This window comes from Gopherus evgoodei, chromosome 10, assembly GCF_007399415.2.
Source record: "Gopherus evgoodei ecotype Sinaloan lineage chromosome 10, rGopEvg1_v1.p, whole genome shotgun sequence".
Lineage (NCBI taxonomy): Eukaryota > Metazoa > Chordata > Testudines > Testudinidae > Gopherus > Gopherus evgoodei.
This window is the reverse complement of record NC_044331.1, coordinates 79,040,237-79,068,038: the sequence shown is the minus strand read 5'-3', so window position 1 is coordinate 79,068,038 and position 27,802 is coordinate 79,040,237. Positions and strand designations below refer to the sequence as shown.

General features: G+C 43.3%; 1 protein-coding gene across 4 annotated transcripts in view; it reads left to right on the top strand.

The window, feature by feature from the left end:
- TOM1L2 (target of myb1 like 2 membrane trafficking protein) overlaps nt 1-27,802 on the top strand; it is a 67,863-nt gene that overhangs the window by 24,043 nt on the left and 16,018 nt on the right. For 2 of the 4 annotated variants that reach the window (XM_030578830.1, XM_030578833.1), the window contains exons 2-13: nt 78-162; nt 2,225-2,303; nt 4,453-4,602; nt 8,795-8,929; nt 10,035-10,193; nt 12,120-12,236; nt 14,906-15,039; nt 18,795-18,843; nt 19,378-19,501; nt 21,467-21,584; nt 24,311-24,386; nt 27,397-27,462. In XM_030578830.1, the coding sequence (XP_030434690.1) occupies nt 78-162; nt 2,225-2,303; nt 4,453-4,602; nt 8,795-8,929; nt 10,035-10,193; nt 12,120-12,236; nt 14,906-15,039; nt 18,795-18,843; nt 19,378-19,501; nt 21,467-21,584; nt 24,311-24,386; nt 27,397-27,462 (1,292 nt within the window). The remainder of the gene's footprint in view (nt 1-77; nt 163-2,224; nt 2,304-4,452; nt 4,603-8,794; nt 8,930-10,034; nt 10,194-12,119; nt 12,237-14,905; nt 15,040-18,794; nt 18,844-19,377; nt 19,502-21,466; nt 21,585-24,310; nt 24,387-27,396; nt 27,463-27,802) is intronic. The other 2 variants (XM_030578832.1, XM_030578831.1) reach the window with 1 other exon arrangement.

The window sequence follows — 27,802 nt, the reverse complement described above, 5'->3', positions numbered from 1 at the left end:
TAATAGAGTGAAGATAAGATGAACTATAGTAACTTAATCAAGAAGATGTGACAGAGATTTTTGTGTTGGCTTCACAGAAAAGGCGACTGATGGCTCCTTGCAGAGTGAGGATTGGACACTTAACATGGAGATCTGTGACATTATCAACGAGACGGAAGAAGGGTATGTGCTATTACAGATAACTTGGGCAGTTCACACGTTTTGCTGTCGCGCTGACACTGATCTTTGTTCTTCAGCATGCTAAGTGGTGCAGTGGACTTATGCACAGGTGTCCGCCGATTAAATTCCATTTGTAGGTAGCAAATGAGTTGTTTGGTCTCCTCATCCCAAACTGACACTGATCCACTTCAGACAATAAGCATGTCTCATGGCACTTGCTAGTGTAGACCTCTGCTCAGGAGAGTTGAAGGGTTAGAATAACATGGGATGTGGCATGTCAGGATTGAGATTCATTAGCAGAGCTCTATGTTGGCCCAGCACCAAAATGAGAGCACTAGATTTTCGTGGTGCGATATCTAATTCCTGGGTAAAAGCAGCAAAGAATCCTGTGGCACCTTATAGACTAACAGAGGTTTTGGAGCATGAGCTTTCGTGGGTGAATACCCACTTTGTCAGATGCATGTAGTGGAAATTTCCAGGGGCAGGTATATATATGCAGGCAAGCTAGAGATAATGAGGTTAGTTCAATCAGGGAGGATGAGGCCCTGTTCTAGCAGTTGAGGTGTAAAAACCAAGGGACGAGAAACTGGTTCTGTAGTTGGCAAGCCATTCACAGTCTTTGTTTAATCCTGAGCTGATAGTGTCAAATTTGCAGATGAACTGAAGCTCAGCAGTTTGTCTTTGAAGTCTGGGTCCTGAAGTTTTTTGCTGCAGGATGGCCACCTTAAGGTCTGCTATAGTGTGGCCAGGGAGGTTGAAGTGTTCTCCTACATAGCTAAAACCCCTCCAACGCATCATCAAGGATCTACAACCCATCCTGGACAATGATCCCACACTTCCACAGGCCTTGGGTGGCAGGTCGGTCCTCGCCCACAGACAACCTGCCAACCTGAAACATATTCTCACCAGTAATTGCACACCGCACCATAGTAACTCTAGCTCAGGAACCAATCCATGCAACAAACCTTGATGCCAACTCTGCCCACATATCTACACCAGCGACATCATCACAGGACCTAACCAGATCAGCCACACCATCACCGGTTCATTCACCTGCACGTCCACCAATGTAATATATGCCATCATATGCCAGCAATGCCCCTCTGCTATGTACATCGGCCAAACTGGACGGTCTCTACGGAAAAGGATAAATGGACACAAATCAGATATTAGGAATGGCAGTATACAGAAACCTGTAGGAGAACATTTCAACCTCCCTGGCCACAGTATAGCAGACCTTACAGTGGCCATCCTGCAGCAAAAAAACTTCAGGAACAGACTTCAAAGAGAAACTGCTGAGCTTCAGTTCATCTGCAAATTTGACACCATCAGCTCAGGATTAAACAAAGACTGTGAATGGCTTGCCAACTACAAAACTAGTTTCTCCTCCCTTGGTTTTCACACCTCAACTGCTAGAACAGGGCCTCATCCTCCCTGATTGAACTACCCTCATTATCTCTAGCTTGCCTGCATATATATACCTGCCCCTGGAAATTTCCACTACACGCATCTGACGAAGTGGGTATTCACCCACGAAAGCTCATGCTCCAAAACCTCTGTTAGTCTATAAGGTGCCACAGGATTCTTTGCTGCTTTTACAGATCCAGACTAACACGGCTACCCCTCTGATACTTAATTCCTGGGTGTTTCCAGAAAGCACATACTAAATGTGCTACTAGAGGGATCATTGAGCCTTTATTTTTAGGAGACTTGCTTGTAACTTTCAAGCCACCAAATGCTGCATTGCTATCAGATCCTAACATTTGAAGAGAGAGATCTTTCCGGTATCATCTGCCCCTTCAGCATTAAGGCTGTGTTGCTTGTGCTACACAGCGGGCCTGTTCTCAATGGTGTTACGCCTGTGGCCTCTTCCTGACTGCCTGTCAGTCTTGCTGTCTCATTCATACATCGCCCTTGTGTCTGCATTCACATGCTGAGCGTTCAATGATCATGGCTGGGTTATCTAAAGTTAACGCAAGTGCTCCTGCCCTGTCAGACACGGTTAGGGAAAGCCGATGTTCCCACCTTCTGAGGAGTGAAAATGATACGTTTGTTTCTCCTTCAGTCCAAAGGATGCTATCCGAGCACTGAAGAAAAGGCTGAATGGAAACAGAAATTACAGAGAGGTGATGCTGGCTCTAACGGTGAGTGTGGTGAGCTGGGAAAGTGCCAAAGAAACCTACCACAGTAACGGTCCCCTTCAGAAAGGGGAACTACACAAATATGGGGATGCTAGTTAAATGGAAATTAAAAGGAACAGTCACGAGGGTGAAATGCCTGAAAACTGCATGGAGACTATTTAAAAACACCATAATAGAGGCTCAAACTAAATGTATTCTCCAAATAAAAAATAAAAAAAGAAGTAAGAGGACACCCCCTACCCCCCCCCCAAAAAAAAAAGAAGCCACGATCACTAAATAGCAGAGCAAAAGAGGCAGAGGAAAATAGAAAGCAGCATATACTCTGGCAAGTCAACTATAAAAGTATAAGGCAGGCCAAGAAAGAATTTGGAGAGCAACTAGCTAAGGGCACAAAAACTAATAGGGTAATTGTTTTTGTAAGTACATCAGAAACAGGAAGCCTAAACTAAATCAGCATGAATTACTACATTGTGCATTTGCACAGCCCCACTGGAGTGTGAGGTACTTTGGCAGTGACCTTTCCTGCTGATCATGTCAGCAAGGCTGTTGGTTGAAAAGGGCCTACTGGGTGACATGGCAGATCGGAATGTGGTTTGGTGGGTGAAACTTGCACTTCCTGAATGTAAGGGACAAATACCATTGACTAGATCAAGGCATAATGTGGGTAGGTGATCTCCATGTGTTTCCCCTGGACTCTGCCAGCAAACTCCAGTCCTCCCTTGCTATAGCCTATGCTGCTCCCTCCTTAGTATAGATGGTTGCCAGTTGTGTTGACCTGTGTAGTGGTTGTCACTTGTATGAAGATGACAGTTCTAAATTCTTTTTCATTCTTTACCTAACTGGCTTTGACTCAGTCTCTGAAGATGAAGTGCTCTTGCACTAATCCATTGTTAGCTCTGTCTCCTCGTGGCCACTTCCTGCCCTGAGTTGTCATTTTGATAGCTGCCAGTTAAGGGTTTTGTTGGAGAGAATTAAAATAAGGCGCTAGTGCCCCAAGGAGTAAAATGAGACTGCTGTGTCCATCATAATGTGAATATGGAATTATACGTTGTCTTGAAAAGAGGCTGAAATCTGGACTCGCCCATGTCGTCAGGTGTGAGGACATCAGTAGGAGCAGAAGCTCCTCGGCTATGGGGTCATGGCAGTTATTAGCCATGGTTATATGTAAAAGCTGTGTGTTGTATTTATCTCCATGTGCATCATGTTTCTTCACAGAAAAGGGTCAATAGTTGCTGTTCCATGGTAACTGAATGTCCAAGTGAGAATGACTCCAGCTAAGTTATGGGGAAAATGTGTATTGAGGCATAACCTGTCAAAGAATTCAAAAGCAGAGTGTTTTGAAGGATTTAAGGTAATTTGGCTTAATCCTCATGTAAAACTCTATAAAATGGATTGTAAATTGGGGTGTCCTGGTTCAATCACATTTCAGAAGCATTGAAAATGGGTATCTCTAAACCTGACCCGGTGACAGGATATCCATTTGACACGTCCATGCTGTAACAACCTATGTGCTGAAATTTGGTGTACAAACAGCATAAGTGAACAAACTTCAATGAAAATGGCATAAACTTTTATTTCTTCATCTTGACAATGAGAAAAGTTGGATCACAAAAGTCTCTGGGGTGTTAGTGATTTATTTTATCACAAGACAAAAGGTATCAAGAAAGGAAAAAACTTCAGTATGAATCACATTTTGTCAGCATCTTTTGGTGCCCAAGGCATAATTTCAAGTGCTATTGTCTCATCAGCTGGATCACCCCCTCACTGACTAATGTCCAAAAGCAAAGGTCCAAAATTATTAATGAAAATTATAATGAGAAAGGGCTACATATTTGATCTAATTCAACGTCAGGGTACATCTAAAGGAAAATGGATACACTTTGGCTGTTACCTTTACCAGGAACCAGTCAACTGGTTGACTGAACATATAAATGAATTCCTAGGGTTGTATATAGAGGATGAAGCTCTGTAGGGATACTGTGGGGGGTGCGCAGGGGAAAGAAGCAAAAACCTGGTACTAAGCCTCTTCTTCCCCTCTTCCCCCCCCATGCCTCCTCCCCCGAATGCAGACACTTTGTACCAGGAGGACTCTTCCTGTTGTGCACATGATCAAACTTGGTTCCATCAGAGATTATTTGTGTTTCTTGTGTAGGTATTGGAGACCTGTGTGAAAAACTGTGGCCATCGCTTCCATGTCCTAGTGGCAAACCGAGACTTCATAGATGGTGTTCTGGTGAAAATCATCTCACCCAAGAACAATCCTCCCACCATTGTACAGGATAAAGTACTAGCCCTGATTCAGGTATGCAAGTCAGCTCTTCAGATCTTTACACCAGCTCTGAGTTGGGGGCTGTCTCGCTGAGCACTGTACAGTGCTGAGCATGGTGTTAGTGCTAAATGTATAATGGCAAACCCATAATGAAATGGGAGGCACTAATATATGAAGTTTAGGGGCAGAACTTACCTAGGGGAAAATGCCTTCTCAATTCTGAATACACAGGGTTCTTTAAAGACAACACTTTGGTAATGAGTGTGGTTTTTTTTTTAAAGGCAGCACATCTACTGGTTAGACAGGTGACCTAGAAGTTAGTGACCTATATTCTGTTTCCAACCCTAATTGCCTCACTGTGTGAGGTTAGACAAGTCGTTTTAGCAGCACATTCTGCTGTCAATGTTTTTTAAATAGTGCAAGATCAGTCTTTAATCTCTCTCTGCTCCATTTCCCTGTCTGAAAATGGGACTACTTTTCCATCTTTAATAAGCCCTTTGTACTTCTGTAAGTAACATACATCAAAAGATCTCATTTCCTCTGCTTGCTCTGCAGCAGCAGCTTACTCTCATACTGTTTCCTGAACTGTCAGCTCCTTGCCCAAAGTAGTAAAGGTCAGAAGTGCACATCTGCCACCTTTTTGTATGCTGCACAAAAAAGTAAACAAAGCCGTGCTAATTTCATGTCCCATTAGAATTGCATGAAGAAACACTGGTGCTGGAGGAAACTTGACAGTCACAGGAAGCTTTATTTGCAAGCTTCTACTAGGCTATTGCAAACACCAAACAGTTACAAACTTTGTATATTAAAAGCTACAGTATATAAAGGTGCTGTGGTGGTCCTTGGTGGGAATAGGTTTACAGGCACGTAATACAGTTTTCAAAACATGTCTTTAATTTGAGCGGGGAAACGGGCTACTGAATCTCTAGTTGTTTCTCGGGTGGTACGTATTTAAAGCATATACAGGAACATAAATGAAGCTACTAATAACTTATTTAGTAAGTCTATTTTTTTTAAACTGAAAATAAATTGGGTGGAAGACTTAGGAGTGGACTGCATAGGTGCTTCAGAGGCCTCTTCGCCCTCCCTTCTACCCCACTGCTACTTCCATAAATAATGCAACTTTAATAGAACTATTTAAAAGAGACTCCTCTTAGTCCGAGTGAGCCTTCACACGTCCCCTCCCTTCGGTGGGAAAGCCGACGGGTGAGGTCACAGTACAATAATCTGTATTATGTGCTATTAATAGAAACTTCTGAACACCATAGTGTGTTTATTTCCTTACTAAGGCTTCTACAGTGGTTTTTTAGGATGCTGGCTAACTTGATACCAGATTCACGTCGTTGCCATCCATTAATAGAACTAGAGTGGAACAGTGGTTTGAAGCCAGAGTCATTGCTCTCTATAGTTACATATATTTATATCTGAATAGACCTAGTTCGGTGGGGTTAAAAACCTTCATTGGCTCAGAATCCGAAATGCCTTTTGGCGTATGCAGAATGGAAATCGTGAAGAGTTGCCTGTAGTTGGCTCCTCTCACAACGGCTTTGTTTTGTCAGAGGTGATGAGTGACTTTGTTTTCTAGATTGTCGGATAATTCAGAGAAAGGGACTACGGAAGTACTTCTCAGCTCTCTGATGGGGGCACACAAACATGGAATATCCTTCTTCTCATCCAGCTTTCTTCAGCTTTAAGACTCAATTCTTGTTCTCTGATCCAAGGGGTTGCTGTCTCTTCCCAGCTCCACTCTATTATAGCATTTTAATGGCCCACACTTCCCCTCTTCTGTAGACTTATGATTTAATAATAGGGAATGTTAATGCCTATACAAGTGAAGACTAATAGCATAAGCTAGAAGTATGGGAATGTGCTGTGCAAACATCTCCTGAAGCAACCCTAGCTGTTATACTCCTGTGTCTTTCCTGAGTGTGGATTGCTGCAAATTGGATGGTGGCTTTATGTCTCCATCTTAAAACTAGTTAGGTAGTTTGTGCCCCTTACTGCTGTTGGGAAGCTGTTCCAGAACCTCCCTCCTCTGATGGTTGGAAACCTTCTTCTAATTTCTAGCCTAACTTTAGTCATGGCCAGTTTTATACTCATTTGTTCTTGTGCCAACATTGTTCTGTAGCTTAAATAGCTCTTCTCCCACCCTGGGGTTTACTCCCTGATATATTTGTCAGCCTTCGTTTTGCAAGGCTAAACAAGCCAAGCTGTTTTAGTCTCCACTAATAAAATTGGCTTTCCATTCCCCCAATCATCCTCCCAGCCCCTCTCTGAAGATGTTAGTTTGAATCCATCTTCCTTGAACATCCGTGACTAGAACGGTACACAGTACTCCAGCTGAGTTCTTCTCAGCACCTTGTACAATGGCATTAACAGTACTACCAGTACTACATTAACTATCCCTATCGATACTGGAAATAGCTCACCTGGCTGCTCTAGGTGCTACAGTCATACAAATAATGTTGTACTGACTAAGTTGGCCATAACGTGTAGTATGGCCTCTATAGTCAACCAACAGATTTCACAACATTTTAAATTTATTCCTAGAATGTCAATTAAAACTGTATTTTATGGAATACAGCTCTCGCCTGGATCAGGTGCTCACAAGATCAAATCTAGCAGGGTTAGGGCCTGCACTGTGCCACACTACAACTTTTGGAAATAGGAGTTCAGTAGTTCCGCTATTTGGATGTGGGGTGAACCGAAGTTCTTTCTGCCCGGCTGTGCCACTGTCCAGGTGAAAGCTGGACCCCTCAAAAAAAAACAAACCAAAAAAAAGTTCAAATCAAAAGGCAAGATTTAAAGACTGGAGATGATTCAATGGGGAGGGAGATCCACACAGGCAGAGCAGCACAAATGAGTGTCTCCTTTCTGCAGGGATGGAGAGTTACAGAAGAAAGGCCAGATTAGCAGGTAGAAGAGTAGGAAGCCACAGAGCTAGGGGTGATGTGAGCTCACTGATTTTGAATTGGATGCAGAAATAGTTAGAGGAAGCCAGTGAAGCAGGGGTGCAATTGTCCCTCTTCCTGGGGAACCAAACCATAGTGAGAGCTCTGTGCAGCAATGCAGTGCACATGGGGTGGTACTCGGAGCGTGAGTCATTCTGTGCAATAGCTAAACAGAGCTCACCTGGGGCCACTTGCGTTTCACTCTATTAGTTAATGGCCAACAGAAAGATAGAGTGGAAAATGCTATTCTATAGAAATGGATTTAAACTGCCTCTCATGTAAATTACAAACATCAGGACAGTACAAGATTAGTTACTTCTGCAACAAGGATGCTTCTGTTGTAATTAAGGAAGCTTCCTTGAAACTGACCTTTGAAACCTGAGTGGCTCTTGCCAATTGGAAATAGTTTCTCCTGCTGAAATGGGATCGGTGGAACTCCCATTGCATCTGAACAATCAGTGCAATTAATTTACTGTAACAGTACTGGGAAGCAGAACTGTTAGCCTCCAAGAAATGATGGATTCTTCACTTGGTATATAGGGTACTAAATACAATTTCCTAAAAGTGAGCAGAGTAAGAGTGTAAGTCAAATACTTAATCTTATTTTTAATCTATTTTATCCTTGATTGAAGTGATGGCTGAAAACTTTTTTGGGGTGAAAATAGTCAAAGTATTTTTTCAGAAAATGACTACATGGTGAGCATTCATGGAGAACTTACTCCCATCTTACCCACATTTCTCTGAATAGCTCTCTGATTGAACAGTAGTTCTTTACCTTCCATGTGGCTTCTTCCACACGAAAAGCCGTGTGGACCAAACTTTTAATGAAAGTACGGTCTTTTGGAATATAACCTAAGAGATCTTCATGTGTGCACTTAAATTATCCTTTGCCTTTTATTACATTTCTTAGGAATTACTTCTGTCTTAACGTTTATTGCAGGGCTGGAGTTAAGTATGAGGGCAAATATCAATGTGCCACCAAATGTAACTAAATGAGTGCATTAACCGCTTCTGCCTATGTAATTATTTGGGACTACTAGCCACTGTGAATCCCCATTTATGTTCTGTTTGTTGCTTGACCATCTGGGTAGTAACTCAGAATCTTTCAATAAGCTCTAATATTGAAAGTCTCCTTTGAGACTGAAATTCATGAATGCGTTTCTGGTTTGGATCTGAGTCGTGTGACATAATAATTAATAATGACCAAAAGAGGTAGAAGGGAACTTGCAGATCATATGGAAGTCTAATGAATAATCCTGTGTATTGTTTTCCAGGCTTGGGCAGATGCATTTCGAAGTAGCCCCGACCTAACTGGAGTAGTGCATATTTATGAAGAACTCAAAAGGAAAGGGATAGAGTTTCCTATGGCAGATCTTGATGCTTTGTCTCCAATACACACACCACAGAGGGTAAGCTGCAGTGAAGCATTTTCCAGGGCCATATGAATAATTGGTTACTACTCTTCTGCTCTTTTCCTCAGCTATTGATTTATGAAACTTGCCCCAAACTTTCTCAGACCTGGATGGCCTTTGTAATAGTAAAAAGGAATGGAAACCAATAAGGGAACTGGGTTGACAGGCTGATAAACTACTGGCATCTCCTTGAGACAAACATCAGTGCAGGAACAGAATAAGTTTGAAGGCGTTTTATACACTTGTTCTGTACTGAATATTGTGATGTCTCACCAAACTGCCACAAATTTAACTAAGCTGCTCAGGACCAGCCCTGTCAGGATCTATTGTTGAGTTAATTCTCTCTCCCCCAGAGAGGACAATTGTTTGTGTTGATATAGTGGCACTGCCTTCAATGAATCTTGTGCAGATGAACAAAGAAGGCCTGACTTTCAAAGGTTGCAAGCCAGAGTTCTGCATTTTGTGTACTTTTTATTTTGCTTTACACAATTCATGGGAGAACATCATGAGAAACCAGTAGACGTCCCCCACTTTCAAAGGTGCTAAGCAACCACAGCTCCCATTGACTTTGTGTGAATCGCAGGCACTCAGTACCTTTGACAATCAGAGCTTACAAACTTGACTCAGCTATTACTGTTGGAAAGTAAACTTACTGATTGCAAATATTCAGACTGTTCACTGTGAAACTATATGGCAATGCAATAATACAGCTGCAGATTTAGATACACAGAAAAAGGAAATGCACTTATGGTTGTAACAGCAAAGGAAATTACCTGCAATGTGTGTGTAGCAAATGATTTTGTAAAATGTGACTTCATTTCTAGGCTACGTTCCTTTCACTCTCTGACCTTTGTTTTTATTTTCCTTCTTGCCTTTCTTGTGGAGGAAAACTGGAACTAAAAGTTACGGATTGGGACAGAAGAGATGAACGTAACCTGTCATTGCTATTCCACATTTGTGCTCTGATAGGTCGGCTTGTATTCCATAACAAAAATGGACCTTTTCCTGAAGGTGGAGCTATGGCCTGTATTTGGGCATATTGATGCAAACCAAGCACTGTCAGCATTCAGCATTTGAACCCTTTCTTTTTCTGGTGTAACAGAGTGTTCCTGAAGTAGATCCAGCAGCAAATATGCATGTGTCCCAGTCCCAGCAAAAGACGAGCACGAGTTCCTATTCATCCCCATCTCCTACTGCATATCCAGCTCCTCAGGCCCCATCTCTGAATGTGACTGGTCCCATCACTGCCAATTCTGAGCAGGTACTGGGATATAATTCTGGTTATTTCAAGTGAATAGGTGAGTAAGGCTCTTAGCTAAGTAAATCAGCCTGTCATCATAGTCATCTATTTTAATTTTTCTGAAGGTAAGTTTCAGTTGCAACCGAGACCTGGTTTTGTCTAGTGACCATTTCTCCTGTTGTGGATTGTGAAATCAATCTGCCTTTAAGGCTGTAAGAAAGTTGTGATTTTTGTTGTTTTAAATGTCGTGGCCACGATTGGTTAAAGTTGCAGTTCAAGGCATGTAGTCTGCCTTCCAAAGCAGGGCAGCAGCACAGAAGAGATGTGATGTGTCCTGCTTGGTTCTCAAAGGCAAGCGTGGCAGTGGCTGGAGTGGGCCAGATTTGAGTGGTGGTGTGACCCTGTCCAACAGGTTGTGACACCACTTGCTCAGATTACACCCAGCCATCCTTCTGCCATGGCGGGAAGGGAGAGCAGGCCTAAAGTGATGATTGGCTTTTCAACCTGGTGCAGGGGATTGTAGCATCACTCAAATTTGCAGCAGTTGTAAAAGGTTTTAAAAGGTATTAAAAGTTGTACAATTTTCCTACAGCTATCTTAGATACACACATGTGAGCCCTATTACTGTACTATCTGAGCATCTCAGTCTTTTAATGTGTCCATCCTCCCAGCCCCTGTGTGGTAGGTAAGTCTTACTTTCCCACCTCATGGATGGGGAACGAAGGCACAGAGAGACTAAACAGCTTGGCCAAGCTCGTAAAGGGAGTCTGTGCTAGAACTGGGAATTGAATTTGGAGTTCTCAAGTCCCAAGCTAGCACCCTAACCATTGGCCCATCCTTCCTGTGAGATGAAATGAATGCAACTTCAAAGTGGAAAAGTCCTGAATAAGAGGTCATGCCTCCTTTTCCCCTCATCCATCTGCATTTTAAGAGAAGAGTGTAATGTTTTGTAGCATAATTTGGTTTAATTTAGCTGCTCTTCTTGTTTGCTTCCATGTTTCCATCCGATTATTAGCACAGCTGGCTTTGTCATGGTGATGAATACCTAAGCCTGGCAGGATTTGATTTCAATCCACAGAGGTCAGTAAACGTCAATTTCAGCTGACACTGAAATCGACAAAAAAAATCAATTGGTAACAGTTGGTGCGCCTTCAGGGAGAGGGTGTCCCAGCCCTGCAGCAGCACAGGGAGCCCTCTGCAGTCCTGCTGTCATGGGAGTGAGGGAGCAGGGTCGCTGGAGCTCGCTGCGCTGCCACAGGGCCAATGAACCCAGACTTTTCAGGCACAAGGTGCAGGGAAGTCTGCTGTCCTGGCGCTGAGGAGCAGAGACCTCCTGGCCAAGATTGCAAGGGGGTGTTGTGGGCCACTGCGGAGGCCACCTTGCTGCTGAATGGCTCTATCCACAGGCAGGAGCCATTCAGCAACAGGAATGTCTCCGTCCTTGTGGCTCTGGCTGGGGGTATCTTTCTGCCTCATCAGGACCACAGCTTTCCCCACACCGTGTGCATTGTGATTGAATGTCACCAGCTTTCCGGCAGCACAGGGAGCCATCTGCAACCCTAATCCCAACCCTGCCACCCCTTAATTTCCAGCAACTGTAAAAATAAAAGTAGTTAAAAATCAAAAAAAGTCTTAAAAATAAAACTGAATATTAATTTTTGAAGTTAGAGAAAACAAAAATCGAATTCTGTCAAGCCTGTTAATTCTGCCACGTCCTTCATAGCTTCTTTCTTCATCACCGGTCTAAAATTTACATTACTCTAGATAAGTAATCTTCTTTATGATGACATGTAGTAGCCTCTCTGTGATCTCCAATGACAAGCATCAGATGTACTGCTCCCAAGTCAAATTGCAGAAGCAGGGGAGTTGCAGAGCCAGTTCTTAAAAATGTTCTGCTTAACACTGAAAGGTAATATGGTCTTTGCTTTCCCTTCTCCCCAAAAACAGATCGCCCGGCTGCGTAGTGAACTGGATATTGTTCGTGGGAACACAAACGTGATGTCTGAAATGTTAACAGAAATGGTTCCTGGACAGGAGGATTCATCGGACCTTGAGTTACTACAGGTAAGTGTGTTTTCCAGCAAATCTGTTCCTGCAGCCTGGCATGATAGGGTTTCTTTTTCCTACACTCCACTTCAGTTCCTTGGTTTGCCTGGTTCTGTATTGGAGGTGTCCTTGTGTCTGGACTCCTTAACAAGCAATAGTCATGCTTTTTGGATGCTTTTGTGCAATTGAGATATGTGATGAAACACTCAAGGCAACCTCAGTCCTGTTCTGTGAACTTTACGTGCTCCTTTCGCTAATGCTGTGATATGGAACCCAAAGAAAGAACTGACGTTGGAGGAAGGCCAATGCAATTTGTACTTCAGCAAATACTCAGGATCATCTTTATAATGGCAAAAAGACCCAAATCCTGATAGAGCACCAACCTATTGTCTGTTCCATGATGGATTAAATTTTACCAAGGGATACTGTCAATTCTTCATCACTTGAAATCTTTAAATCCAGACTGTATGTCTCTTTCTAAAAGGTACTCTAGCTCAACCAGAAGTTATGGGCTTGATGTAGGAAACTGTTTGATGTTCTCTGGCTTGTGCTGTGCATTTCAGACTAGGTAATCATAATGGCCCTTCAGGATCTGAATCAACTGTGGTCCAGATGAGCCAGCCTTAGTGGGACTAAGTGCATCTCCCAGGCTTCATGTCTTGTTCCCCAAGCCAGCAGTGGTTAAGGGCGCTATTGGGGCAGTGCACTCAGTTTGGGGGCAGGCAGGTAGCAGTATACAAACATGAAGTAAACAAGGTCTCTGCCCTGAGAAACTGATGAGCTGACTTTCCACTTCCTGTCCCTGTTCCTGTAGTTGCCTACTTTGGAAGAGAAGGCATCGTCTCCTCACTGGACCAGTGGGAGGATGCCCCTTCCCCCCGCCCCCCCCCCCGAGTGGCACAGTGGGAGCAAGGCAGGGAATTGCTTTCTGTGATGCACCAGAGTTTGAAGTTGGTCCAAACACTGCTCTCTCCAATGCAGCAGCAGTGTGTTGTCGCGGAGCCACCATGGCAGCTGATGAGACACTTTGCAATAGATAAAGAGCCTTTCAGCTACTAAGTCGTTTGGATTGGATTGATCAAAACAAAAGCAGCTTCCAGGACACTGTGGCAGACCAAAACAGCACAGAACCATTTGTTTACATTTATAAACCACCATGAAAATCCTGACCCAGTGTAATCTCATCTAGCTCTGAGGTTAGAGAAATGATCACACAGTGAAGTGTGACAGTACTGATTCTTTATTCAGACTGGTTCTCTCCAGCTGATGCAGCCTAAATCTGGGTCACCGAGGAAAGAGACTATTTTTGACTTTTAAAGAAGGAAAGGTGTGAGCTGGATACTTATATGTGAAGGAGTTTTTTGCTTTGAGGTTTTATATAGTCATGCTTCTTAAATAATTCCTGACATTTTCCTTCACAATTAAATGTAAACAGCCTGCCTAAGAGCCAAGTCTGAGCAGAATAGATAGAGGCTGTCAGCCCTATCCACTATGGCAGCAAGCAAACCTCTGAAATGTCACAATCTGCTTCTAAAGTGATGGGATCAAAACTGACATTGGAGAACATGTTCCTCAAGCTGTTAAGGCAGCTGGATTGCATGAAGTGAAATTTATCCAGAGCTTAGAATGTCAGAGCAAACAAGGAAAACAAACACGTTTTGCTTTCATCCCAAAGGTTATGTACCAACAAGTCATCCTTGTTTAGCGCTGAATTTCCTCTCTGGGGATGGGTGGGAGAAGAGGTGGGACATGATTTGGTTGAAAAGCTTATGCTCATTGGAGTAAAACTAGGGTCTCACCAGTAGCGCCAGGCAGCTCTCCTGATATGTCAGTTTTAACCTCTGGTCCATAGAACTGCAACCCCGTGCCCTCTGAGACTGCCAGAGGTGAAAGAGTATACCCATTCATTGGTGATGGCAGAGAAGGCAGGAGATCACCTAACTAAGGCAAACTAGAACCTATATCCCTTGGGGTGAAAGACTTCTACAATGCACACATCTATGCAGCCTAGCCTTTAAGGTTCTCTCCTTAATCACTCACTGCTCTGGGTTACATCCTATCAGTGGACACACTGAGCATGATGAGACTCCACTATTTGGTGTTGCGTAATACTACTATCCAGAATGTGTCCACATGTAGTTCAGCAAGGTGTGTAGTGTTTGTGTTTGTTTCCATAATACATGGTCACACTTCATACTGTGTGCCTCCACTTTCCCAGCTGCTGAGGTGTTCTTTTTTCAGTGTGTCTAGACAAACCAGTGGCAAATACCAGTGATCGCTTTCCCATGCTCCTAAGCCCCACAGGACAATACATTTGGTGCGTTGTGCTGCTAGGCAGAAAACCCGGTGTCTCCATTCTGGGAGGCCCGTGCTGTAGTATGCTTGCTATTTATGAAAACAATCCACAGGTATTTAATTTTAAAAAACTCTTTGCCATGTACTTATGATTAAAGAAGAACTGGACACAGAGTCATAAATAGGCCCTCAAGGTTTTAGACCATGGTCCTTCTGAAGTATGTATTCTCTTGGGTGGCATTTATTCTTCCATAATCCACATTGTGTTAGTACTTCTCAGTTGACTGAGAACCCTGAGCCACTGATGCATGTGGCTGCAAACAGAGCCCAAGCAAATATACTTGTTCTTCACTGGTTATCGTAATACAGGTGTGTGCAATTTATTTCCTTAGGAATTGAACCGAACCTGTAGAGCTATGCAACAGAGGATTGTGGAACTTATCTCCCGAGTGTCCAATGAAGAACTCACGGAGGAACTGCTGCATGTGAATGATGATTTAAATAACGTCTTCCTCAGATATGAGAGGTGCGACACCTTTTCCAGTAGTCCTATTTACTCCCACATTTTGGGTTTTCTCACAAATGGAGGACAAATTATTAAGCAACTGATAAGATGAAACACAAAGCAAATGGGAGGAACTGGACCAAGAAACTTGTATTAGAATTCATATGTTCTCCGTTGTGATTGGCCTTAAATTCCTCCACATCCCCAAGAAGGCTTACAGATACTGGTTTTAAAAGCTGCTGAGATTTTTTTCATAGCCACTGAATTTTAGTTTATTTTAGAATCGCAAAAAAGAGAACTGATTTGAGTGTAGCTGTGTCTTCTCAAAGCACTGGCTTGTAAAAATTGCAGATAAGGGCTGGGCTCCTACCTTTTAAATTCAAAACCAGAAATGTGTTTTTAAAATTAGGAGACTGATTGCTATTACATTACATACCTTACTAACTGTAGCACTCTTGGGGAAAGTTTAATCTTTCTCTGACTGATTGGTGCAGGAGGCAAACCTATTAAAAAAAAGGATGCTTGTCTCCCCTACTGATAACACAAGCCTCGTTTATAAAAAGCTTTTAAAAAATAAATTAGACCCTAGCTGCGTGATTTTGTGCTGTCACAGGAAAACTGCACGTTGATGAAAAAAATCTGTATCCCCCAATCCATTTCACCTACCCTTTTGCACCAGACTCTTCACAATTTCCAAACTAGAATTGTTCTTCATGCTCTGAACTGGGACAATTCAGCATCTGTGAGCAGGATTTTACAAGTAGCGAATTGTAAATGTCTCTGATTAAGGCTCAGAATGAGACTGACCACTGGTAAAATGGTGAAACTTCAAACATTTTTCTCCATCTCGGATCTCACTGAATGGGGTTAAGCTTATTATTGCATTTTACACCTAAAGGTCAGCTGTACAGTTGAAAAAAATGTTTGAAAAGAGCAAATAAATTGCAGAACCCTGCGTAGGTTTGAATATTTCAAGCATGTGAAAACCAGTTTATCCTCCTCCTCCTTTACCTCCATTACTCAGCGTTCAAAATTCCAGATGTTGATTTCTGGTGCATGTGAACATAACATAAAATGCAATCAGTGGATGCAAGCAGGAACTGACTTCTTGAATTTGGAGCATGTTGGTTAAGAGGAGAAAGTGGCTTGTAAATCTTTCTAGTAAGAAATGTGTGCTGCTATGGGGATGCTTTCATTTTTGGGAGTAAGCAGAGGGGGACTTGATATTCCAGAGAAGCTGAGCATGCACAGCCTCCACAGACACTTACGGAAGTTTGGGCCTAAACTTCCCTTTATATTTCCACTTAATTAAAAATTTAGCTTCCACTGTTAGTTTAAGTATCAGAAGGGTAGCCATGTTAGTCTGGATCTGTAAAAGCAGCAAAGAGTCCTGCGGCACCTTAGACTAACAGAAGTATTGGAGCATGAGCTTTCGTGGGTGAATACCCACTTCATCGGATGCATGTTAGTTTAAGAAATCTTTGCAGTTCACTCTGATATTGGCTTGCTGGCAGAAGGCCCATGGTATTGAATGAACATGCACAGGTCCGGACTTTCATCCTGGGTGGAGGGCGCTGGAAGTTTCTAATTAATCTTTATTCAGAAACAGGCTGACTTTAAAATGTTTTGTTGGGTTTCATAATAAGGAAAGAGGATGATAGATGGCTTTTATAAAGGGAAATCATGCCTCACTAATCTATTAGAATTCTTTGAGAGGGTCAACAAACATGTAGAAGGGTGATCCAGTGGATACAGTGTACTTAGACTTGCAGAAAGCCTTTGACAAGGCTCTGAATCAAAGCAAGCACTCACTGGTTAATCTGGAAGGTCCTCTTGTGGATCAACAACTGGCTAAAAGATAGGAAACAAAGCGTAGGAATAAATGTTTAGTTTTCAGAATGGAGAGAGGTAAATAGTGGTGTCCCCCCGGGGTCTGTACTGAGACCAGTCCTATTTAACATATTCATAAGTGATCTGGAAAAAGGGGTAAACAGTGAGATGGCACAATTTGCAGATGATACAAACCTGCTCAAGATAGTTAAGTCCCAGGCAGACTGCGAAGGGTTACAAAGGGATCTCACAAGACTGTGTGACTGGGCAACAAAATGTCAGGTGAAAATCAATGTTGATAAATTCAAAGCAATGCACATTGGAAAACATAATCCAAACTAGACCTATAAAATGATGGAGTCTAAATTAGCCGTTACCACTCAAGAAAGAGATCTTGGAGTCAGTGTGATAGTTCTCTGAAAAATCCACTCAATGTGCAGCAGCAGTCAAACAAGCTAACTGAATGTTAGGAACCATTAGGAGAGGGATAGATAATAAGACAGAAAATATCAAAATGCCTGTCTAAAAATCCATTGTACGCCCACACCTGGAATGCTGTGTGCTGATCTGGTTGCTGCATCTCAAAAAAGATATATTTAGAATTGGAAAATGTACAGAGCAGGGCAACAAAAATGAGGGGTGTGGAACAGCTTCCATATGAGAAGAGATTAAAAAGACTGAGATTTTTTAGTTTGGAAAAATATGAAATCAGGTCTATAAAATCGTGCTGGTGTGGAGAAAGTAAATAAGGAAGTGTTGTTTACTCCTCATAACACAAGAACTAGGGACCACCAAATGAAATTTAATATGCAGCAGGTTTAAAACAAACAAAAGGAAGTATTTCTTCACACAACACACAGTCAGCCTATGGAACTCCTTGCCAGGGGATGTTGTGAAGGCCAAAATCATAACAGTGTTCAAAAAAGAACTAGATACATTCATGGGGAATAGGTCCCTTAGCGGCTATTAGCCAGGGTGGTTAGAGATGCAGTCCCATCCTCTGAGTGTCCCTAGCCTCTGTTTGCCAGAAGCTGAGAGTGGAGGACAGCGGATGGATCACTTGATGATTATCTGCTCTGTTCATTCCCTCTGAAGCATGTGGCATTGGCCACTGTTGGAGGACAGGATACTAGGCTAGATGGACCATTGATCTGACCCAATATGGCCATTCTTAGATCTGCATGAGGGCAACCCTGGAGAGTAGGGAAGATCCATTTTTAGTGACTGTTAAGGCTTAGTCTGGGCTACAGACATACAGCTAGTGGAAACAAATGACCCTGCCCAGCCAGGCTTTTTCCTCTAATCAATCTATTTTAGCTGAAGTGGTTTATTTTGTGCTTGGGGAGTGTCTGCCTGGGCATTGGCCCTGAGCAGCTGCTGAGTACTGGGGAGTGTTTAGACAAGGGGACGGACCCATGAGATGTTGAGAGAGATGAGGTTTGCAGAAGCACTGAATGTACTGTAGCGTGCTCCTTGGGCAGAGCTGTGCTAGGGTGCTGCTCTGCAAAGCAGGAAAAGCTTGGGGAGGGGCGTGTACAGATGTTTTTTGGGTGATGGGGAGCTCCTGGATGGGAGCAAGACTTCTTAGTACTCAACTCTCCGGTCAGGGGTATTACCCTTCTGGCTCCAAGTTCTCCTACCTCGTTTCTTCAGAAAACCCTGTCAAGTGGCAGTTGATGAAGGGAAACTGTACTCTTCCCTTCACGCTGCTTACCCTGGATGTAGGGCCTCCATGTGCTGTAAGAGCAAATTAGTCAACACTATCCCTGCTGGAGCCCAAGAACACAACCTCTGTAATAGTTTCCTTTCTTCCTTCATAGCAGCTGGGAGATCCCACCAGAAGACAAGGAAAGCTATCTTTACCCTCACAGACATGTCCTGGCTTTGTCTTGAACTTGACTGGCTTAGAGTGCATGTGTTTGATAGTCTCTCTTGTTTTATAACAGGTTTGAACGGTACAGATCAGGCCGTTTGGCACAAAGCGCCACTAATGGAGTAAGTATCCAGTTCACCTTCTACAGGCGTGGTACACTCAGAGGAATCTTCTGCCAAACACACGCTGAGTGTCTGCGTTGTAACACTAGTTATGGTGGAGAACATTTCCATGACTGGGTGGTATTGAATGTACAAAATGAGGTGAAAGAGAGAGGCCTTTTGGGACTTAGCTCTTACTATTGCATGGCTCCAAAGCTAAAGGTGGCGCAGAAACAGAAGGCAACTTAACTAATTCGGAGGTAATAGGGGAGATGTGTGAGCGGTTTTTCAAGGCTGTGTTGGCTGGGATAATACCATAAAAGCAAGCCAGATGTTGAGCCCATACTGCTTTTTGAGCAGTGACCCAGCAAGATAGATCTCTTTTCTGTCTACTTGTGTTACATTCATAGTCTAAAGGCCTAATTAAAATACTCCCGTTTGCAACAGCTTTCCACAGAGGGCTGTTTTTGGAAGCATCCATCATTCTTCTTCTATTTTGTCTCTGTTATAATTGCTTGGCAGGAGTATAACCTACCATCTTGACTGTCCCAACAGGTGCTGAGTGAAGTGACGGAGGATAATTTAATAGATCTGGGCCCTGGTTCCCCAGCTGTTGTGAGCCCAATGGTAGGGAGCACAGCACCTCCAACTTCACTTTCCTCGCAACTTGCAGGGCTTGGTAAGTACCTAGTTTTTAAAGGGCAGATCAGCATGGAACAGAAGCTACATACGACTAGTCCCTATCCACTCTGTGGTGGGCCTACATTTGGGTCACTGGGTTAACAAGTGCCTGGATTTTGTTTGAGGTAGTAGTTACTGATAGCAGCCTGGTGACATTAAGAAGAGCTGGGGGTAAAAAGCGTTGTCCAGTGGTTAGAAAAGGAAATGGATGTGGGCTTTAGTCTGTCACCGATTCACTCTGTAACCTTGAGCTATTCACTTAACTTCTGTGCTTCCATTTTCCTACCTGTAAAGCCAGGATATTACTCATTTACTTGCTCCAAATGGGTTTGAGACTTAGAAGCACTTTTACAAACTTTAATAGAAATCCTCAGATGAATGGTTCTCTCCAAGCACAAAATCTTGTGTTTTAAACTAAATGAGAGGGGTCTTGATCTGGTCATTCCATTTGACCTCTGCATTGGAGTCCCAGCCAATTTAACAATGGAGAGAAGCATAGGGCTAAGAACTATAGCTGAGAAGACTGGAATCCTTGCGCAAAAGATTGTCCTCTTCTGAACCTTAAATAAACAGTACTGAACCTTACTGAACAGTAAATATTTCAGTGTGAGCATTTTTCAACAAAGAGAAATGCCAGCATTTGGAACTTGGTTTTCTGTATTAATGCAAGGGACACTGGGGTTTAAAACCAATTAAAATATAAACACGGTGAAAAGATTAAAAACAGACACACCCCAAATCGTCACTGATAAAGTTTGCAGATGACACAAATGTTGGGAGAGTGTTAAATTAAGAGGACAGGTCATGAATACAGAGCGATTTGGATCACTTGGTGCAAGCAAACAATATGCATTTTAATATGGCCAAATGTAAAGTCATACATCTAGGAACAAAGAATGGGGGGGGATGGGGCACTCTCTTCTGGGAAGCAGTGACTCTTCAAAATACTTGGGGTCACGGTGGATAATCAGATGAACATGTATGATGCTGCAGCCAAAAGGGCTAATGTGATCCTTGGATTTATAAACAGCGGAATATCGAGTAGGGGTAAGGAGGGTTATGTTACTGCTTTGTTTGGCACTGGTGCAACTGCTCCTGGAATACTGTGTCCAGTTCTGCTGTCCACGATTCAAGAAGGATGTAGGTAAATGCACACTGAAAATAATGCACACATTTTTAACAGGCTAATTAACCATTGGAACAACTTAATAAGAGTTGTGGCAGATTTCACCATCACTGGCAATTTTTAAATTGAGATTGGATGCTTTTCCAAGAGAGAGGCTCTAGTTCAAACAGGGAATTAATTCTGGAAAATCCTTTGCCCTGTGTTACACAGGAAGTCAGACTAGATGTCACAGGAGTCCATTCTGGCTTTATCATCTATGAATCTATGAAAATTGTTTTAAATTAGCTATGTGGCTGTGATTGCTCCCTTATCACTGACAGAATCATGTGAAACCAATTGAATCTCAGTGCAAATTCATAATACAGAAAAATGCAAATGATTTTCTCTCATTCCATTAACTTTCTTCATCTCCTCACTTTCCTGTGTTTGTTTTTCCTCATTCTCTCCCTGCCTGGGTTCTCAGAAACATAACAAAACTGGGGGGTGGGAGGAGAGAAAGCAGCTTTTGTACTACTTAGGTGGTATAGTCTATATCATGGTTCTTGAGAGATGGGAAATCTCTCTCTATGCTACTCAGAGTAAAAACTCTGCTAGCAGCTACCATGTATAAACAGGACTGTGGCTAGTACAGTTTCAACCCTCTTGTGGACTGGGCCCAGAGGATGTCTCCTACACACTTCATCAGTGCTCAGTGCAACATCATGACTCATCTACTTTTCACTGTAAATGATGATTTCCTGTGTATCCTACGTATTCCTGACTGGTACTTGATCACAATTCACTATTCTATTGGTCCCTTATGCTCTGTACTCTGTTGTTTTGTTGTTTGTTTTGTAGACTTGGGCACAGACAGCGTCAGTGGAACACTCAGCTCCCTTCAACACTGTAACCCTCGAGATGACTTTGACATGTTTGCGCAGACAAGAGGCAGTTCCTTGGCTGACCAACGGAAGAGGTAAATTAGCATTTGGTTTTAATGCTCTTTATTCTAGGGAACAAAAATGTGAGGCCTCTTCAGATCAAAGTGATTTTATAGCTCAAATTATGTGGATTTTCATCCTCTGACTTTACTTAATCTAAATTTTCTCCTGCTGGATTTCATCGGATTATTTGGGTAGGTGGAGATGTTGCTTTTATAGGCTAAGGTCCACTGTAGATTGGTTCAGTAATTTCAGGTGCCATCTCGTTTCACCTCTAATTTTCAAGTCACCTAGAAACTTAGGAATTAAGTCACTTAAATTATTTTTCTACACAGTGATGGTGTGGGAATTAACCTCCCCTAAATAACCTGAAGGTATCAGAGCATAAGAGTCAACTTTGGGAGACTAACAGTGCCTTAGGGTAAGTCTATACTGCAGTTAAAAACCCATTGCTGGCCCATGCCACCTGCGTTGGGCTCAGGCTGGGATGCTATTTATTTGCAGTGTAGACATCCACAGTCAGCCTGGACCCCAGGCTCTAGGGCCCTGCAAGATTGGAGGTTCCCAGAGCTCAGGCTGCAGCCAAACTGAAACGTCTGCACTGCAATTAAATAGTCCCGCAGCCTGAGCCCCGCAAGCCCAAATCAGCTGGCACGGGCCAGCTGCAGTGTCTAATTGCAGTGTAGACATGCCTTTAGAGTGTTTCACCTATAGGTTATCGCTTGAGAACTGAATTACTATCTCACACTTAGGGCTGGTTCCTGCTGCTCCAGATCAAGGTATGTTGGCTGGGCATCATGAAGCTCCCACACTCTGTCTAGTCTGTAGAAAACAAGACTTTAGCCTCCAGGGCTGCAGATCAGGCACCTTTCCAGGTGCTAAATAGGCATGAATATTTTTAATGGAAAAGGAACCCACGTTCTTCTTCTGAGAGCTTTTGATCTCTCTCAAGTGAGGCTCATTAAGAGAACTGTCAAGTATTTTTGTTCCATGTAACCCTTCTCTAGGGCTCTCCCTGGTTTCAAATTCGAGGAGATACAGGTAGTATCAGAGATTGGAAGCAAGTCCAGCTATCACAGTAGGAACAGCACCAATATCCTGCAGTGACAGGCACCTTAGAAATTACCTTTCTCAGCTAGTAACTACCCACTGCATTATATTTGTGCCTATTTTCTCAAAAAAATAATCCTCGTCAGGCAGAGACCAGGCCTGGAAAATCACAGCTATGAAGTTACAACTCAAAGGTCCTTAAGAGCAGGAGGGCTTAAGCAGCCATAAATACAGATGTCCATGCTGCTCCAGCTGTAGTAGAAATATATTTGATCAGTTGAACATTTTAATTTAGAGTTGCTAAATTAGTACTAAGGGTTTCTGAATTCACACTGAGGTGCTAAGCCTGGGGTAAATACATAATAGTGGGATCTAAATCCAGATCCCTTACATGGTTTCCATTATGCCTGTTGTACTAAATGAAACGTGAAACTGCTCTTCTCAGCCTGCAACTCCATCTCCACTGTATGGGAAGTAATGGAACAAAGAGCACGCTGAAATCCATCATTTCAGAAGGGAGGATTATTGTACCTTCATTAGCTCTTATGCTGTTAAAATAGAGTGAAGCAACTCCCTAAACACTTGGCTGTAGCTTATTCTGCTGCAGAAACAAAGCAGAGAAGTGCTACAAGGACTACTCATTGTTAAGGCAGAGATTGTGGATCACAGGCCCTCAGGCTGTTAGAAGCAGGCATGCCAGGGAGAGGTGTTTCACCAAGTCAGGCACGTAGCACCACCCAGTGGCTAATTTAAAGGTGGGTGTTGGTATCTGCTTGAGAGAGTCGATTTGCTAGCCCTTGTGCTTGAAGGAGAAGTGCTGGGTAGTGCTCCCTTAGCTTAATAACTATGGTTATGATCCTTTTCAATAGCAACTTTGCTTATCTTTTAAAATATCCAGTAAACAGGCAGCGGATCTGGTGAACTGAGCTTGTGGGTTTTCCTGCATCTTTGTTTCCTTATACCACTTATTGATTACTGAGGCCACCTCCATCATGACCTCCCCATAACTGGTAGGACCTTCTTCCCTACCTATTGTCTGATGAGGTCATATCTCCCCTTCCCTCCACTGGCTCCCCCTTCACATCATGTTCAAGGTTCTTGTCACCATCTTTTAAGGCTTCATAGAAACTTAAGTGCTCTCTATCCAGTCCCAGCATTTTGTGCCTCCCTGCTCTACCATTGATGACAGCTTCCAAGCCCCATGTGCCTGCTTCTTCCCAATCACCTTCAGGCATTCTTCTGTGCTGTCCTGTGCGTTTGGAATGCCCTTTCTGAGCTGACCTCCATAGCCACCTGAAGGCTCACTTTTACCATGATGACTGTAAGAAACTTGCCTATTTAAATCTCATTCTGTCTCAACCCCCCCCCCACCAAAAAAAAAACCTGTTTGCTCCATTGTGCTGTGCCCTAGCCTTCAGTGAGTAACTTGGTAATCATATTTGATGCCTGTCCTGCCTCCCCCTCACTCCCTACTCTCTCTCTTACACATCACATGTTGCGTCATATCTGAAATCCATTTGTAATCTCCTCGGGTCAGAGAATGTATTTTTATCTGTACCGAGAGGCACCTACTGCACTCATAAACATGATATGCTCCATGCTAGTCTCAAATAAAACAAAAGGCAGACTAATAGATCAGTGCCTAATGCATTTGTCCTGGCATTCAATGACAGCTGGATTTGCATTGGTTCTGTTTGTTCCTTTGTTTCAGTGTGACATATGAGGATCCACAGGCTGTTAAAGGACTGGCATCTGCTCTGGATGTTCGAAAACAGAACACAGGAGGGGTACGTCATTGCTCTGAATTACTGCCCTCTGAAACAAGCACTCCAGCACAAAGCTGGGAGCGTGACATGTAATGCTGCATCTGTCTCTGAATTAAACTTTTCATTTGGTATCCCACCAATGATTTGGAAGGTAGCATTGTCCAGTGCATTTAGTGTGGATGCCAGTGAGGGCCATTTTGAAAGAAATATCAAAAGAGCACATACTTGCTTTGTAACCATTCCTAAGGAGAAACTTAGTGTAATCAGCATAGTGGGTGAATGCTTCTGTAATCTTGCAGTCTGCCTGGATGTCTAGCTTTCAGGGAGGAGCTGCTGCAGAATTGAGTGTGGGTAACCTTCTATGAACGCTGATTAATTCTTGTCTGTGAAAGTTAAGAGAGTTGTTCAGAAGGAACACAATCTGTCTGAAGTCATAACAAACTAGATAGTGGTGACTTAGAGCGAGAGATCATGCTGAGGACTCCTTTGGCCAGCCCTATCTAGAGATGTGAGCTGAGTAAGGAGCAAGTGAAATGCTCAGATATTCCCTTAACCCCTTTTTACCTTTGTACTCTTGTAGTTGTCAGTATAAGGGCTTGTCTACATCAGAAAGTTGCAGCGCTGGTGAGGGAGTTACAGCGCTGCAACTTTGAAGGTGTACACATCTGCAGGGCACCACCAGCGCTGCAACTCCCTGTTTGCAGCGCTGGCCGTACTCCCGTTTTGTCTCGGGTGTAGAGGATCCAGCGCTGGTGATCCAGCGCTGGTAATCCAATGTAGACACTTACCAGCGCTTTTCTTGACCTCCGTGGAAGGAGGAAGCCTCTGGTAATCAAGCTGGTCTCCTTTCCCGGTTTGCTCTCTCGTTCCCGGAACCCCGAGCAAGCAGGTCTCCTTCCCTGCGGTTTGCTGGGTGGCTCCGGGAACGCGAGAGCAAACCGCGGCGAAGCTGGTCTCCTTTCCCGGTTTGCTCTCGCGTTCCCGGAACCCCCCTTGAAGCCGCCCAACAGCGCTGCAGTGTGGCCACATCTAACACCACTTGCAGCGCTGGTTGCTGTAAGTGTGGCCACTCTGCAGCGCTGGCCCTATACAGCTGTACTAATACAGCTGTAACAACCAGCGCTGCAAAATTTTAGATGTAGACATGGCCTAAGTCTAGTGATGGCTGAAAGAGTTCAGAGCCTCCTCCTAACCTGGCTCTATATTGACCACTAGGGAGCGTGGCAGAGCCAACGCAGCACACATCCTTCTCCATCAGCTGAGTTGCATCTCCTCATCCCATGTTGATCCCTTCTCGATTCTCTCACACATGCTGGCAGGTTGCAATACATTCTGAGGCATCTGGCCAGCCCAGCGAACTTTCACTCTTAGCCAGTGAGAAATGGGAATGAATGTTTGTGGGTGAGTCAGGCCAGGTGTGCCCAGCTGCCACTTAGACTATTGAGAACAGAATCTTTAATTCCTTCTTTGTTGCTGGCTAACTTTGGAATTACCAGTGGTGAGTGCTGACGTGAGACACAAGCCCTTGGCAATGGGGGCTCTATTCCACTAGTGGCTAAGGGATTAGCAGTCTTGTTCTTATTTTATGCCTGCTTCAGGCACTTCTGCCACCTGTCACTCACACCAGTGTAGCTGTTACTCTGCCTGAAGCATTGTCAGTTCAAAGGACCATGTCTGAACTAATCTGACTGGTCAAAGTATTTGAAAGCAGTCACTCTCCTGGACTATTGAACTTTGGGCTGTGGGATGTCATAACAGCTCAGATCTTCACTCTCTTTTCAGAGATTTCAATGACTGTACCACGTAGTCAAAATAGCCCATTTTATGATTGGTTAACATGGGCACTGCTTGTCTGGGAGGAAACGTAAACCCTGAATAGCTAGGAGACAAAATACATTTTACAAAATGATGCAAGGCTGTTGGGCACTGCTACTTAGAGGTGATAAAAATACTAATAATGTCTAGAAGTTATCAACCCCTGTTGGTGTAATAAGAGTAAAGTTGTTGGTAGCTTCTTGTTCTCTATAAACTAATGTGTGGTTTAATTAGGACAGAAGGCTTAACTGAAGGATATTTCACTTGTAGGGCATCCAGGGAGGGGCAAAAGCCTATTACAGCACATTCTTCTCATTTTAATGAGGTTTTCTTACATTAAAATTCTTCTCATCAAACTGAAGTAGTTCAGTCGTTCTCAAATGGTGGTCCATGGAGAGATGGCTGGTCATAGCCAGTTGACTATCCTCGTTTCCAGCTGCTAAATCATATGATGACAGCTAAAAATATATTACTTTTACCTTTCCATGTTGGGAATTGCTGTAGTTGCCACTGAGATGTTGCAGGATGGCAACTGGGAAGGGCAGTGCCCATGAGATAATCTTTGTTATCCACACTGTGGAGAAGTTGAGAAGACGGAGTGTTCCCACCTCATGATATGTTCTCCAGCCCAACTCCTGAAATGAGATGTTATGGTTTTGGTCCCCTTAAACTGTGAAGCCCTTAAAGATGTGCATTTTGAAGACTGCCAAAACATTTCATCCAGCTTGGATTATTTGCTCTCCCCTGGCCACTATCATCATGTCCTTCATAAGGTTGGCATTGCTAGACTAAGCCTGGACAGTCTGTCTGGAGACCAAGAAAAATTGGAGGAGAAATAATGTTTGCTGTGAATTATAACCTCCAAAAAGGGAAGTCCCAGAATGTCTTAAACTTAGGGATTTTTGTGAGGTCCAACAGATTTCTGAGTCGTCTTGTCTACAACCTGACGACTTTTAAGAAAAATAGAAACGTCAGCCTCACTTAGAAATGGTTAGTTCTCTAACCTACTCAAAGGAAGGCAAGAGGCCAGGACTGCTGTTCCTGATGTACAGATCGCACAGAAGGGTGACAGAAGCGGGTGGTGTTTTTAAGTGGGTATTACCAGAAAGGACCCTATGTGTAATATATGCTTCTATTTTACCGCTGCTGTATTATTAACTTATCACGGGTGTTGCTGTGGTTTCTTTCTTTATGGACATTTCTGCTCTCAACACAGAGGAGAGGTAAAGGTGGGAGCTCAGACATGGAGCCCATAGACAAGTGGCTAATTACACAAGGAATGGTGAGGATTTCACCAATTAAAATGAACCCTGTTGCCCACTCCCGTTCCTTCTGTAGAATAACCATCCTGTGTTTACCTCTCCCACAACCTGCTGAACTACCCCAAATCAGACAGTACAGGGATTTTATTCACCACCTGTATAATTGTCTAGGGGATGGGGAAAGATTAATATTCATGGGGTAGGTCTCCCAAAATTCATTTTTATATTGCCCAGAGACCTGCAGCCCCATAAGTCTCTTGTTGGCCCCAGGTGTAACAGTTTCTACTGTCCATATTCACCTTCAAAACAGGGCTGGGGATCCTGTTAGTTCCTTTTACTGTCTCGATTTATATATGCAGT